The sequence below is a fragment of the Nerophis lumbriciformis genome, linkage group LG23 (genome assembly GCF_033978685.3).
Source record: "Nerophis lumbriciformis linkage group LG23, RoL_Nlum_v2.1, whole genome shotgun sequence".
NCBI classification, from domain to species: domain Eukaryota; kingdom Metazoa; phylum Chordata; class Actinopteri; order Syngnathiformes; family Syngnathidae; genus Nerophis; species Nerophis lumbriciformis.
Window position 1 is genome coordinate 6,645,001 of NC_084570.2, and position 15,337 is coordinate 6,660,337.

The window sequence follows — 15,337 nt, forward strand, 5'->3', positions numbered from 1 at the left end:
TCAGTACAGTATCATAGGAAAATAAATGAAGCAATAAAATAGTAATTTAAAAAAAGCAATAAAAAAAATAAAAAAATAAAGCAATTAAAAAAAATAAAGTTAAAATTAAAGTACCAATGATTGTCACACACACACTAGGTGTGGCGAAATTATTCTCTGCATTTGACCCATCACCCTTGATTACCCCCTGGGAGGTGAGGAGAGCAGTGAGCAGCAGCGGTGGCCACGCCCGGGAATCATTTTTGGTGATTTAACCCCCAATTCCAACCTTGAATGCTGAGTGCCAAGGTAATGAGGTAATGGGTCCCATTTTTATAGTCATTGGTATGACTCGGCCGGGGTTTGAACTCACGACCTACCGATCTCAGGGCAGACACTCTTGGATGGAATAAAAAAAAAATAAAGCAATAAAAAAGCATTTAAAAAATAATAAAACATATTTTAAAAAAGCAATAATTAAAATTAAAAAAAAAATACAAAAATTAAGCAATAAAAAGTAATAATAATCAAGGAATTTAAAAAAGAAATTACATTTGTGTACAATTATTGTGGTCTTCTCTTTAGCTAATTTTAATCATCCAAGTGTGTAATCGCTTGAGATTAATGATGATTAATCCAAATTCCAAAATGTGATTACCATATTTTTCGGAGTATAAATTGCACCGGAGTATAAGTCGCACCTGCCGAAAATGCATAATAAAGAAGGAAAAAAAACATATATAAGTCGCACTGGAGTATAAGTCGCATTTTTGGGGGAAATTTATTTGATAAAACCCAACACCAAGAATAGACATTTGAAAGTCAATTTAAAATAAATAAAGAATAGTGAACAACAGGCTGAATAAGTGTACGTTATATGAGGCATAAATAACCAACTGGTATGTTAACGTAACATATTATGGTAAGAGTCATTCAAATAACTATAACATATAGAACATGCTATACGTTTACCAAACAATCTGTCACTCCTAATCGCTAAATCCCATGAAATCTTATACGTCTAGTCTCTTACGTGAATGAGATAAATAATATTATTTGATATTTTACGGTAATGTGTTAATAATTTCACACATAAGTCGCTCCTGAGTATAAGTCGCACCCCTGGCAAAATTACGAAAAAAACTGCGATTTATAGTCCGAAAAATACGGTAATCTGATTTTTACAAATTAATAATTTGACAACCGCAGTTTTTATGCTAAGTGTAGGGTGGCCTGCCTGCCACTGTCAGAACTCCTGTTTGTTGCCGAATGTGTGTAATATTTATATCTTGTCTCTATTTGTTGATGCATGTTAATATTGAAAAAAAAAATATATTCCATTAATCATCTATAAACCAACATTAATCACCAACCCCATTGGGTTGAGTTTTTTCTTGCCCTGATGTGGGATCTGAGCTGAGGATGTTGTGGTGGCTTGTGCAGCCCTTTGAGACACTTGTGATTAAGGGCTATATAAATAAACTTTCATTGATTGATTGATTGATGTGTTCTTCTACCTTAACCGTGAAAAAAAAACCGTATCCTGCATGTCAGTTTTGTGTTTTTAGCGGCAACATCTCAGCGTTTCCTTGCTACACATTACACCTGTTTGCTCTTTTATACCACTTTTAATGTTTTTTGTTACTATTTTTTTTAATTTTTGTAGTAGTTTTAGAATGCGCCCCTTGCCGGTAATACAATTGTCATTTTGACAATACAATTGTATTTGTGTGAAACTATTGGGACCTTTTTAAAGCTAATATAAATTATGCAAGTGAGTAATTTACTGTGATTAATTACAATTAAGAAGTGTGATTAATGTTTAAAGTTAATTTAAATTAATTTATCTCAAATAATTGTTGATTTTGATTCAAAAGTACGATTAGTCAGATTTTTTTTAATCGTTTGACAACACTAATTTAAATGCATTTTAATTTAGGTTAAAAAAAATGGTGCAATTATTATTCTTTTTTTCCAATACCTCCACTCGACCCACACCTTTATATAAGGCACAGGTATATTTATGCATTTCCAAATGAAATTCAAGAGTGAGCATCCTTGTGTCTTAGGTGAAACACCAGGAAGATGAGAACAGAAAGTTGGATGCCAAGCTGAAGATCCTCAGGGAACAAGAGGCCTATCAGGGCAGGGTTGAGGGCGTGGTCAAGCAGTTGGAGGAGGAGCTAAAGCAGCAGATTGACAAGCTCCTCAATGACCGAGCCAAGCTTGAGGATGAGCTGCATCGCAACCAGGACGGGTCGGAGAACACCAAGGAGAGGTCAGCATGTCATCTTTGACCTTTGTCTTAAAACCACAGGTGTCAAACTCGAGGCCACTTCATTTTATTTGGCCCTTGAAAGCCTGGAAATAATATGTATCAATAAAGTACTGTAAGTTTTCTTACTAAATGTATTTTTTTTTCTTTTTTGGGAGAAAAAAAAAATATGTACAAATGATGTCAACTTAAATATTGTCCAATTATGCAAAAATATATTATCAAACATTTAATAAAAAAAATTATAGAATAAATACTAATAATAATGATTTCAAAGCAGGTGATCCATCATATTGTGCAATGTAAAAGTAGTAATAGATTTCATGGTAAAATTGTAAAATTTGCTGTGTTTTTTTTAAAAGCTTTTTTCTCTAAATGAAAAAAACAGTACTTTTTTTACTGTAATAAACTGTGGTGTTGTTTTGGCATTTACAGTAATACAACGAGAAATCTACAGTTGTTTTTTTTGCAGTAAAAACAAACAAACTTGCAGCTCAAGTGCCAAAATTTTACTGGAAAATTGCAATTTTTTTTAATTTACAGTAAAAAAAAACAAATGTAAATTTCATAGTAAAAAAAATCTGGCAACTAAGCTGCCTTTTTTTTTTTTTTTTTTTTTTTTTTTGAACCATAAAAACAGCAGTACTGTTTTTTCATTTACAGTAATATACACTAAATTTTGGGGTGAAATTATTGCAACTTGCCATATTTTTTATACATTTTAGTTAAAAAATAAAATCTAATAAAATACATAAAAAATTGTGTAATAATAGTTAGATGCGGCCCTCTGGGGCCAAACATAACTGCGACGTGGCCCTCAGCATACTTGCCAACCTTGAGACCTCCGAATTCGGGAGATGGGCGGGGTTTGGCGGTAGGGGTGGTGCATATTGTTGCGTCCCGGAAGAGTTAGTGCTGCAAGGGGTTCTGGGTATTTGTTCTGTTGTGTTTATGTTGTGTTACGGTGCGGATGTTCTCCCGAAAAGGGTTTGTCATTCTTGTTTGGTGCGGGTTCACAGTGTGGCGCATATTTGTAACAGTGTAAAAGTTGTTTATACTGCCACCTTCAGTGTGACATGTATGGCTGTTGACCAAGTATGCATTGCATTCACTTATGTGTGTGTAAAAGCCGCATATATTATGTGACTGGGCCGGCACGCTGTTTGTATGGAGGAAAAGCGGACGTGACGACAGGTTGTAGAGGACGTTAAAGGCGGTGCCCAATATTGTTGTCCGGGTGGAAATCGAGAGAAATTCGGGAGAATGGTTGCCCCGGGAGATTTTCGGGAGGGGCACTGAAATTCGGGAGTCTCCCGGGAAAATTGGGAGGGTTGGCAAGTATGGCCCTCAGACTGACTCATCTTTCACTCCTGCTTTGGCTCAGGTATGAGGAGGAGTTGCTGAAGAAAGCAGACCTGGAGAACGACTTCATTATCACCAAAAAGGTGAGCTTGACTTCCAACATGCGTAACGAAGCATGTTTCCATACGTGCAATTCAACATGTCTTAAAAAAGGAGTCGGAAGAAGCAGAGCTTATTTCACCCTCTACCCACTTGTCCACGTCTCAGCTGTTGCTGAAATTTGTAGATATTCTTCAGTATTACTTAAAATATCAATATATAACATAAAAAAGAAAAATAAGTCGATAAAACATTACTCATAATTAAAAGAGTAAAAGTGAAAAGAAGAAACATGTGATAGATAGAAGTGATTAAAAAAAAAGAGTTGAGTAAAACTGGCATTGTATAATGTGGAAGGAGTAGTCGCCGGAAAAAAGGGTCGAAAAAGGGTTTGAAAAAAATTGAATTCTTTTTAATTTGAAAAAATATATAGTTTTGATTACGGATGTCCCGATCCAGGTTTTTGCACTTCCGATCCGATACCGATATTGTTTTTGCACTTCCGATCCGATACCGATACTGACCGATACTGGCCTATCCGAGCATGTATTAAAGTTTAAAGTTATTTAGCCTACTTAGTTGTCAGAATCATGTTGAAAAGGGTTTTAGTACTCTTGATAACAACTAGCCAGCTGAATTAGGGGAGTTTGAATAATACACAATGGTTGGTAACAAGAAACTGACCTGTTTATTCAAGGATAAACACAAAATAGACAAAATTATACATGACAAACAGAAATGGCATCATTGAACTAGGGCTGGGCGATATGGCCTTTTTTTAATATTGCGATATTTTAAGGCCATATTGCGATACACGATATATATCTCGATATTTTTCCTTAGCCTTGAATGAACACTTGATGCATATAATCACAGCAGTATGATGATTCTATGTGTCTACATTAAAACATTCTTCTTCATACTGCATTAATATATGCTACTTTTAAACTTTCATGCAGAGAAGGAAATCACAACTAAAAAAATCACTATTTTTTTCATACAATGTTGATGTGGAAATGTTTGCCTCGGCATTTTGATGGTGTGGGCGTGTGGCACCGAACGGAGATAAGCGTCTCGACAGACGTTACAATATTTGAACAATGATGACGAAAACTGTTTTCTCTGTCGTGTCCGTGTGTCGAAAATTGTTGCGCGCTTATTTTTTTATTTGATTTTGTGCGTGGCATAGATTTGCCGTGCGCAGAGGACGCTTGAGCAGTGCGCAATTGCACAGGCGCGCACCTTAGAGGGAACGTTGCTCGCACGGCTGCGCTAGCATCACAGCTAGCGTTTGCCATGCTGCTACCTCTCTGCTCGGGGAGGACGTATACGGATGTGACGTATGACGTGACAGTATGTGACGTGTGTAAGAAGGTGCGCTTGCTGTCTGTGAGAGGGAGACACAGGAAAGAGTGAGAAGAGCCTGTCGTGTAATGCCAGCAGCTAAAAGGAACTGCGTGAGAACCCACAGACCTGTGGATGTGTTGAAGGTGTGCTGGAAAATGCGGAACGGAACTTAGGGAGCAGCAGAAAAGTGGAATGTATTATTTAAATCTGTGTTTTGGAAAACACAGACCGGAATTTTTTTTTAAAACTGGATCTGGATCGGCATTTTCCCATGCCTTGCCGATACGCATTTTTTTTGCAAATATCGGTGGCCGATCCGATCCAAATATCGTATCGGGACATCCCTAGTTTTGATGTCCAGGATGAGTGAAATATGTTGAAGATGGAATGGTTTGAATCGGTTCAAAAATGCGGAAATGGTGGAAGTTTGAAAAATGGCCAATTCATTTTGAATGGGGAAAAATGTCCCAGAAAACCTGAAATTCTGAGAAATCTGGGAATTTGGGGAATTTGTCAATGGAAAGCCCGCGATTGGACTGGTTTGAATTGGATGAAAAAAGTGGAAGCTAGAGGAAGAAGAAGAAGAAGAAGTTGAATTAAAAAAATAGATGAATTTTGGTGTAGAAAACCATATTAATTGTGTGAATGCTTTGGAGCATTCACACAATTAATGTTGCTGTACGGCCCGGTAGCAAATGCGTCACCGGTCCTCGGACCAGTGGTTAGGGACCACTGGTCTAAAGGACAGGCAATAAAAACATGCCTGAGAGAAGAAATGAAGTGCTGGACAGTATCAGGATATCTGTATGGAAGCCAGTATCTCTAATAAAGACTATATGATAAAAGGATGCAGATGAAGGACACTTGGAAGCTGTCCATCTGGCTCTGGATTTGGAGGATCTGATTGGCCAGTTGGAGTTCCTGAGGGTCGGCCATGACGAGGTATCCTTAGGCGAGACTTTCATTTTCTAAAAACATGAGGACTTTTGTTTTTCATTACCACAAACACCATTTGCAGGAGATTAAAGAGCTGGAATCTCAAATCCACAACGAGACGGTGATTTTACGAGAGAACAGCAAGCGGTTGTTGGACATGGACGAGATTGTAGAGGGCGTCAAGAGTCAGTACGCCAACATGGCCGCCCGCACCAGGGACGAGGCGGAGCACTGGAACCGGAAAAAGGTGAGGAGCAGGAAGAATGTTTTGTTTCTGTCTTTAACTCGCGTCTCACGCCCTCAGATGGACGTCATGGTTCTAAAAGCCGGACAACGTGAACAGGAAGTCAGGGAAGTAAGGAGGGAGATCTCAGACGTGGTGCGCTTCATCCAGAGGCTTAACGGCGAGCTGGATGCTCTAAAGAGGAAGGTTTGCTTCTCCCAGCTTCATTTGTAATCCGCACATACACCTCCTTCATCTGGACATTTCTGTCTTGCCTCTTGTGAGGGCGGTTGCATTTTTTCCCGCTCCCTTCTTCTCCCAGCTTGCTCTCTTTGTGTCAGGTTCAAACACTGATGACATCTACTAAACAAGACATGAGGCAAAGTAAATTAAACAGAGACAGAATTCAATTTGGACTCAATTGAGGAGACACGTCTGGACACACTGTACTTTTGTACAGTATCTCATCACTCTCTGCCAAAAGATTGCATGCCTCCTTCTTTTATTTTGGACTTTCTCCCCCCACCTGACCACAGCTGCTTCCAGAGGGAAGTGGGTCGTAAACAGCGTTGCCTTTGGTTACGGAACAGTTCAAAAGAAGAGGTCGTAAAATAGTTCAAAAAGAGTTCTATAAAATAGTTCAAAAAGGGTTCGTAAACTACTTCAAAAAGAGTTCGTCTGGAAATTGGGCAGATCCTGCCATCTGTCCGCTTTGAAGTCACAGTGGAGTTTTACGAGCCAAAGACAGCTCCCGTCCCCCTTCCAGGAACTCAATATAATACAAAGCTTTTGTGATAATTTAGAAACAATTATTATAACACTATGTTTTTATCTTGTCTGAACTTTTTTGAAGCCTCTTTCTTTGCACTGTCCTCCAAATCTAAACATCAGACATGGAAATGATCAGCTGGACTCTCGACGCAATTGACAAAATCTTTTCGACGAGGAAAAGAGGTTCGGGGGAGCCTGGCTGCCCTGATGGAACCATTCATTCATTCATTTTTATTTATCTCCTTCATTGATGTGCATCTTTGATCGATAGACAATTATACCACAATTATTCAATTCTACATTTACACACCAATGACTGAGAAGGAGCAGGATGAAGAAAAATCTTATATTTTCCTGCCCCCTTCAACATAATACGTAGTCTTACTTAATATCATATAAACCAATAATTACATCCAAATATATAACGAAAACAAACAAAAGTGCAAAACTTCATGAAGTACAAACCGAACAAAAAAAACAAAAGTAATATACACCTCACGGGACGATACAAAACAAATACAAAACCAGGCAAAAAATAAGTAAAATAAGAAATATAAAGCAAAATGTAAACACTTATGGCTGTCCATATGATCTTATTGTTCTGTCTTTGCTGCGGTGTACGTGAGATATTCCTGGGATAAATGGAGAATCATGTGCCTCTCGGCCCTTTCCATCGAGGACGTGGAAGACATCTACCTATTTGGAACCGTGATCGCGGGGCACCTGCTGATTGGGTTGGGCATTTCTCTGGTGTGTCGTCAAATTCGTAAGACGATGACAGCCACTCAAGGAGCCCAAAGGCTGTTCGTCGCAATGGAAGGTTTGGGCCGGGCTGTGGGATCACAGCCTGTGGCGATTTCTGAACTGAATTGCAAGATGGATCACATCATGTAGAAGCTCGCTGAAAAGGAAACATTTAATATGAGAGCAGCCAGCATGGACGAATAGAACAGACAAGTCATTGTATTGTCTGCTCGCGGAAAACAAACATCCTAATCTACGATTTGACTCCCTCGAATGGCCTTGACGCTGTGAACAACAGGAACAGGCTGTTCTGAAAACACCTCCGAGGACACCTCAACGATGGACGCTTTTACCTCCCTCCCTCCTCAACGCCACATGGAGTCAAACTTTTGCTTGCATGCAGAACGGCCCCAGTCTATGAACATTACATCATCACACCCAAGACAATGGGCACATACACACACACACACACACACACACACACACTCCCCCACCCCACGCCTTCACCACCGCTTGTTTCCCCTTGGAGTGATGGACGGCTGGCAGCGCTTCGTAGCAGCAGTCGACCTCCAGGGCCCCAACTCCCAGCCCCTCTGTTGCGAGTTGTCGTGATTAAATGTAACGTGTTTATGTGTGCATGGCATGGAGTTTTTCCCCACTCCAGACTAGGCCCCCATAGGAGCCCAGTCTAGATTGTATTTTTTTACTCATCTTCTTCCCCAGGGTTTTACCTTTTTCTTATCTTTACGGGGCGCCTTTGGCGACCCATCGGCGTTCCTGTTCTGTAACCCTGTACACTGTTTCTTTGTCTAATCTTGAATGGGTTTGTGCTGAAAACATAGTTTTGTTGTACTTGAGAAATGACAATAAAGTCGTATCCTATCCTATCCTACCACCTGCCGCCCCAGGAGGAGTCCCTGAAGAAGGACATCAGCGACGCGACCGTGGAAGGCGACGCGAGCTTGGAGAGGGCCCGCGGCGACATCGCTCAGCTGGAGGAGGCCTTGAGGAGAGCCAAGCACGACATGGCGGGTCAGATCCGCGAACACCAAGAACTGATGAACCTCAAGCTGGCGTTGGATATGGAGATCGTCACGTATCGTAAGCTGCTGGAGGGCGAGGAGATGAGGTACACGCAGCCCGACCAGGCGGGGAAGCTCTCATTCAGCCATGTTTTATGTACTGGAAAGGATGATGCAACTTTTTTACGCTTCTTGTCTTTGCAGGATGAACGAGCTCATGCGTCACTCAGGTGAGAATCTAACCGCCGGCTTTGTTTGGTCACCTTTGGAATGAATAGAACAAGGAAATAGAGGGACAGATATGCTGTTTTTAGGATTAGGGAAAACCTGAAAAAAAAACAGTGGGACCAGTTTATGTGGACGACACTCCAACTGGCTGAGTCACATTGTTGACATAAGCGGTTGTCGACATAATCGAAACTAACCATTGCTCACACATTTACTTGTGACCTCATCCAGAAACCAGGGACAGGTTGAGGAAAAACTAGTAATTGCATTTTGGTGAAAGTCTGGGTAAATGTGTAACAACAGGAAGTTATTTTCCCAATGTTGTCATAACTGCTGTTTGTTCTTCATTGTCCATCAACCAGGAAGTGGCCTGCAAACTAATTAATAAGGGTGCCCCAAAAAATCGATTAATATTATTTCAATTCCAAGCATAATTTTAAAAAATCGATTCAAAAATTTTTTTTTTTAAAGAATCAATTAAAAAACATGTTTTTTTTTGTCCATCTCCACGCTTATTCCTTGTAACATGTTTTTAAAAAATCAAATAATATATTGCGAGAATAGGACTCGAGAATGGCAGCACGGTGGAACAGGGGTTAGTGCGTCTGCCTCACAATACGAAGGTGCTGAGTAGTCTGGGGTTCAATCCCAGGCTCGGGATCTTTCTGTGTGGAGTTTGCATGTTCTCCCCGTGACTGCGTGGGTTCCCTCCGGGTACTCCGGCTTCCTCCCACCTCCAAAGACATGCACCTGGGGATAGGTTGATTGGCAACACTAAATTGGCCCTAGTGTGTGAATGTGAGTGTGAATGTTGTCTGTCTATCTGTGTTGGCCCTGCGATGAGGTGGCGACTTGTCCAGGGTGTACCCCGCCTTCCGCCCGATTGTAGCTGAGATAGGCTCCAGCGCCCCCCGCGACCCCGAAGGAATGAGCGGTAGAAAATGGATGGATGGATGGAGGACTCGAGAATCAATTCTGAATCAAATCATCACCCTAAGAATCGGAATCGAATTGTGAGTTGTAAGGTTCACATTCGTACTAACTAGTGATGTGCGTATCGATACTGAAATAGTGATACCGCCGATACCAGATGTTTCTGCTGTAATATTGATTGTCAAAGCAAAATATTTATACTTTATTTACAAACCCCGTTTCCATATGAGTTGGGAAATTGTGTTAGATGTAAATATAAACAAAATATAATGATTTGCAAATCCTTTTCAACCCATTTTCAATTGAATGCACTACAAAGACAAGATATTTGATGTTCAAACTCATAAATTTTTTTTTTGCAAATAATAATTAACTTAGAATTTCATGGCTGCAACACGTGCCAAAGTAGTTGGGAAAGGGCATGTTCACCACTGTGTTACATGGCCTTTCCTTTTAACAACACTCAGTAAACGTTTGGGAACTGAGGAGACACATTTTTTAAGCTTCTCAGGTGGAATTCTTTCCCATTCTTGCTTGATGTACAGCTTAAGTTGTTCAACAGTCCGGGGGTCTCCGTTGTGGTATTTTAGGCTTCATAATGCGCCACACATTTTCAATGGGAGACAGATCTGGACTACAGGCAGGCCAGTCTAGTACCCGTACTGTTTTACTATGAAGCCACGTTGATGTAACACGTGGCTTGGCATTGTCTTGCTGAAATAAGCAGGGGCGTCCATGATAACGTTGCTTGGATGGCAACATATGTTGCTCCAAAACCTGTATGTACCTTTCAGCATTAATGGCGCCTTCACAGATGTGTAAGTTACCCATGTCTTGGGCACTAATACACCCCCATACCATCACAGATGCTGGCTTTTACACTTTGCGCCTATAACAATCCGGATGGTTCTTTTCCTCTTTGGTCCAGAGGACACGACGTCCACAGTTTCCAAAAACAATTTGAAATGTGGACTCGTCAGACCACAAAACACTTTTCCACTTTTGTATCAGTCCATCTTAGATGAGCTCAGGCCCAGCGAAGCCGACGGCGTTTCTGGGTGTTGTTGATAAACGGTTTTCGCCTTGCATAGGAGAGTTTTAACTTGCACTTACAGATGTAGCGACCAACTGTAGTTACTAACAGTGGGTTTCTGAAGTGTTCCTGAGCCCATGTGGTGATATCCTTTACACACTGATGTCGCTTGTTGATGCAGTACAGCCTGAGGGATCGAAGGTCACGGGCTTAGCTGCTTACGTGCAGTGATTTCTCCAGATTCTCTGAACCCTTTGATGATATTACGGACCGTAGATGTTGAAATCCCTAAATTCCTTGCAATAGCTGGTTGAGAAAGGTTTTTCTTAAACTGTTCAACAATTTGCTCACGCATTTGTTGACAAAGTGGTGACCCTCGCCCCATCCTTGTTTGTGAATTCATGGAATCTACTTTTATACCCAATCATGGCACCCACCTGTTCCCAATTTGCCTGTTCACCTGTGGGATGTTCCAAATAAGTGTTTGATGAGCATTCCTCAACTTTATCAGTATTTATTGCCACCTTTCCCAACTTCTTTGTCACGTGTTGCTGGCATCAAATTCTAAAGTTAATGATTATTTGCAAAAAAAAAAAAGTTAATCAGTTTGAACATCAAATATCTTGTCTTTGTAGTGCATTCAATTGAATATGGGTTGAAAATGATTCGCAAATCATTGTATTCCGTTTATATTTACATCTAACACAATTTCCCAACTCATATGGAAACGGGGTTCTTATTTAAGATAACAGGAACACAGTGGCTAAAGTGGCCCTAGTGTGTGAATGTGAGTGTGAATGTTGTCTATCTGTGTTGGCCCTGCCATGAGGTGGCGACTTGTCCAGGGTGTACCTCACCTTCCGCCTGAATGCTGCTGAGATAGGCTCCAGCACCCCCCGCGACCCCAAAAGGGACAAGCGGTAGAAAATGGATGGATGGATGGAACACAGTGTAAACAAGTATCTAGACGCGTGAATGTGGCAATGTTGTATGATTTTGTTGAGTGTTATTTACATATTCAGTATTTTCACATAAACATGTTTATGGAACTGAATTGTGAATTTGTTTTTATTCTAACAGTAGTTCTAAATAATGCATTTATTTCAATGTTTTTTATTATTTTACTCATTTCCTTTTTTCATGGTTTGAAACACCATTTTCGTGTACTTTATAGGCTTTTGTCTTGTTTTTTTTCTGTTTTATTAGCTTGACTATATTTTTATTCTATGCCACTACCTCAATATACTTCAGAATTTAAAAAAAAGAAAAGTTAAAAGTACAGATAAAGTACCACTGATAGTCACACTGTCATAATGGGGGGGACTATTCTGGACAAGGCGTTAAGGTAGGAACATGATTTAATCTTGACTCTCAAATAGGCACAAACAAAAAAGCGCACAAGGCGAAGGCACAACTTAGCGCAGGAAACAAAAGCTAACACTCAGCATAAACTATGGACAGGGCAAAAACTCGCTAACTGTGGCATGAAAAAAACGAAACTTACTTGGCAGGGCATGAAGCAAACAATCGCATGACACAAGCAATGACGCCAGGACGACTAACTGGCAAAGACAGGCTTAAATAATAGTCTCTTGATTAGAGCAGGTGCGTCCCGAACGCAAGAAGCAGGTGAAGATCATAAGTCGTCATGGAAACTAAAACAAACAAGGGTGCACAAAAACAGGAACTAATGTAGTCTTAAAACTAACAGAAAATAACAAAAACATGATCCAGACCACAGATCGTGACACACACACACACGCACTAGGTGTGGTGAAATTAGCCTCTGCATTTGACCCATCCCCTTGTTCCACCCCCTGGGAGGTGAGGGGAGCAGTGAGCAGCAGCTCGGGAATCAGTTTGGTGATTTAACCCCCAATTCCCTATAACTCTGTTTTGAATTCTTTATAATATGAGATATTGTATTATTTGAAATACACAACTTTTTAACATATTAGGTATGTTTGCACAAGGATAGCAGTGTGAATTTTACTCTGTTTCGGATCGGAAAGAAAATCAGTGGCATCGCACATCACTACTATTAACTACCAAGAATACAAAACAGGTATATTCGACACTTAGTGATGTTCTAATTCATGGGTGTCAAACTCAAATACAGAGTGGGCCAAAATTTAAAACTGAACAAAGCCGCGAGCCAAGGTTGAACAAATTAACCTTTTAGTAGGGACCCAAACAAGTTTTGCATTAAATATTGAACAAGCAAGGCTTATATAACTTTATAGTGACATGCAAAATCGAGTTTCAAATAATAATAATGAAAAAATATCAATGGCATATCAAATACAATTTAAATAAAAAATTGAATGCCTCTTTTCTATTTGCAGCCTTCTGAGGTAAATATCAACATTAACTTTTTCCGCAGGCTAATAAATTTGAAAATAAAATAATGAATAAACCAACCATTCAGGACTTTAAACTGCTCAGTTTGCAACACACTGATCTAACCTGATGTGCCCAAGCCAGATACCTGACATCTTTTCTTGGATGCTACTTCATTAATGTCGGGGCTCAGGCTTTGAGCTGAGGCAACCTTCATTATCGAACAAAGGTGTTCCTCAGTCATTATATCTTGTTTTCCACAGTCTTGGGGGCGTGCCTTACAGGCACTGCTATTAACGTCCTCTACGAGCTGACGTCACGTCCGCTTTTCATCCCTTCTAACAACATGCCCGCCCGGTCACAAGATATGAGCGGCTTCTGTACGCACACATGTGAATGCCATGCATACTTCATCAACAGCGATACAGTTTACACTGAGGGTGCCCGTATAAGCAACTTTAACATTGTTAGAAATATACGCCACACTGTGAATCCACACCAAACAAGAATGACAAACACATTATGGGAGAACATCCACACTGTAACACAACATAACCACAACAGAACAAATACCCAGAATCCTTTGCAGCACTAACTCTTCCGGGACGCTACAAAATACACCCCGCGGGCCAGAGTTTGACACCCATGTTCTAGTTGGACATATAGAATGGCTGAAGCATGCTAGTGAAATAAATCGTGTTGTGTGTCCCACTGAATCCAAACTTCTCTTTTGCTCAGATTTCTAAAAATAAGCCACCCACCAATCCACGTCCTTACTCGCACGCAGACGTTCACCAGCAGCAGCTGCCACCTGAGAAGCCCAAAACAAGCCCGGACCTCACATCCAAAGTCCTCCGCCCAGCAAGTCCCCAAGGCAGGGGACAACGTATGGTCATCAAGGTGCAAGTGGAGGCAGGGAGGGTTGTGTCGGAAAAATTCCTCTTGTACACGTGATTAAAATGAAAATGCTGCAAAGTGTGCACTGTCTGTCTCTGCTTTTTCTTCATAATTAATCAGCCAAAACACCAAAAGCTTCAGGTTTTTTTAAACCGATCATAGCTGGCAACCCTACCAGTTTTCCACGAAAACTACACAAACCAAAACCAGTGAAGTTGGCACGTTGTGTAAATGGTAAATAAAAACAGGATATATTGATATGCAAATCCTTTTCAACCTATTATTCAACTGAATAGACTGCAAAGACAAGATACTTAACGTTCAAACTGGTAAACGTTATTTTTTGCAAATATTAGCTCATTTGGAATTTGCACAAGTGGCAAAAAAGACTGAGAAAGTTGAGGAATGCTCATCACTTATTTGGAACATCCCACGGGTGAGCTGGCTAATTGGGAACGGGTGGGTGCCATGATTGGGTATAAAAAGCAGCTTCCATGAAATGCTCAGTCATTCACAAACAAGGATGGGGCGAGGGTCACCACTTTGTCAACAAATACGTGAGCAAATTGTTATTCATAAAATAACCAAACTTCACAAGCGTTTTTTTGTGACCAACAAGTATGTGCTCCAATTACTCTATCACAAAAAAATAAAGAGTTGTAGAAATGATTGGAAACTCAAGGCAGCCATGACATTAAAGTCTAATCTCCTCCAACCTCCGAGGACAAAGCTACGAACAATGGGGGACCGGGCTTTCTGCTCCGCCGCTCCCAGTCTGTGGAACGCTCTCCCTGACCACCTGAGGGGACCACAGACTGTAGATGCTTTTACAAACCCCGTTTCCATATGAGTTGGGAAATTGTGTTAGATGTAAATATAAATGGAATACAATGATTTGCAAATCCTTTTCAACCCATATTCAATTGAATGCACTACAAAGACAAGATATTTGATGTTCAAACTCATAAACTTTATTTTTTTTTTGCAAATAATAATTAACTTAGAATTTCATGGCTGCAACACATGCCAAAGTAGTTGGGAAAGGGCATATTCACCAGTGTGTTACATGGCCTTTCCTTTTAACAACACTCAGTAAATGTTTGGGAACTGAGGAGACACATTTTTTAAGCTTCTCAGGTGGAATTCTTTCCCATTCCTGCTTGATGTACAGCTTAAGTTGTTCAACAGTCCGGGGGTCTCCGTTGTGG

At 40.4% G+C, this 15,337-nt stretch overlaps 1 protein-coding gene across 1 annotated transcript in view; it reads left to right on the forward strand.

The window, feature by feature from the left end:
• Positions 1 to 14,186, forward strand: part of LOC133622470 (intermediate filament protein ON3-like) — a 21,337-nt gene extending 7,151 nt beyond the window's left edge. Inside the window, exons 2-9 of the mRNA XM_061985254.2 lie at positions 2,049 to 2,257; positions 3,639 to 3,699; positions 5,849 to 5,944; positions 6,021 to 6,185; positions 6,243 to 6,368; positions 8,585 to 8,805; positions 8,903 to 8,928; positions 13,971 to 14,186. Of these exons, the coding sequence (XP_061841238.1) occupies positions 2,049 to 2,257; positions 3,639 to 3,699; positions 5,849 to 5,944; positions 6,021 to 6,185; positions 6,243 to 6,368; positions 8,585 to 8,805; positions 8,903 to 8,928; positions 13,971 to 13,978 (912 nt within the window). The 3' untranslated portion in view covers positions 13,979 to 14,186. The remainder of the gene's footprint in view (positions 1 to 2,048; positions 2,258 to 3,638; positions 3,700 to 5,848; positions 5,945 to 6,020; positions 6,186 to 6,242; positions 6,369 to 8,584; positions 8,806 to 8,902; positions 8,929 to 13,970) is intronic.
• The last annotated feature ends 1,151 nt before the right edge of the window (positions 14,187 to 15,337 follow it).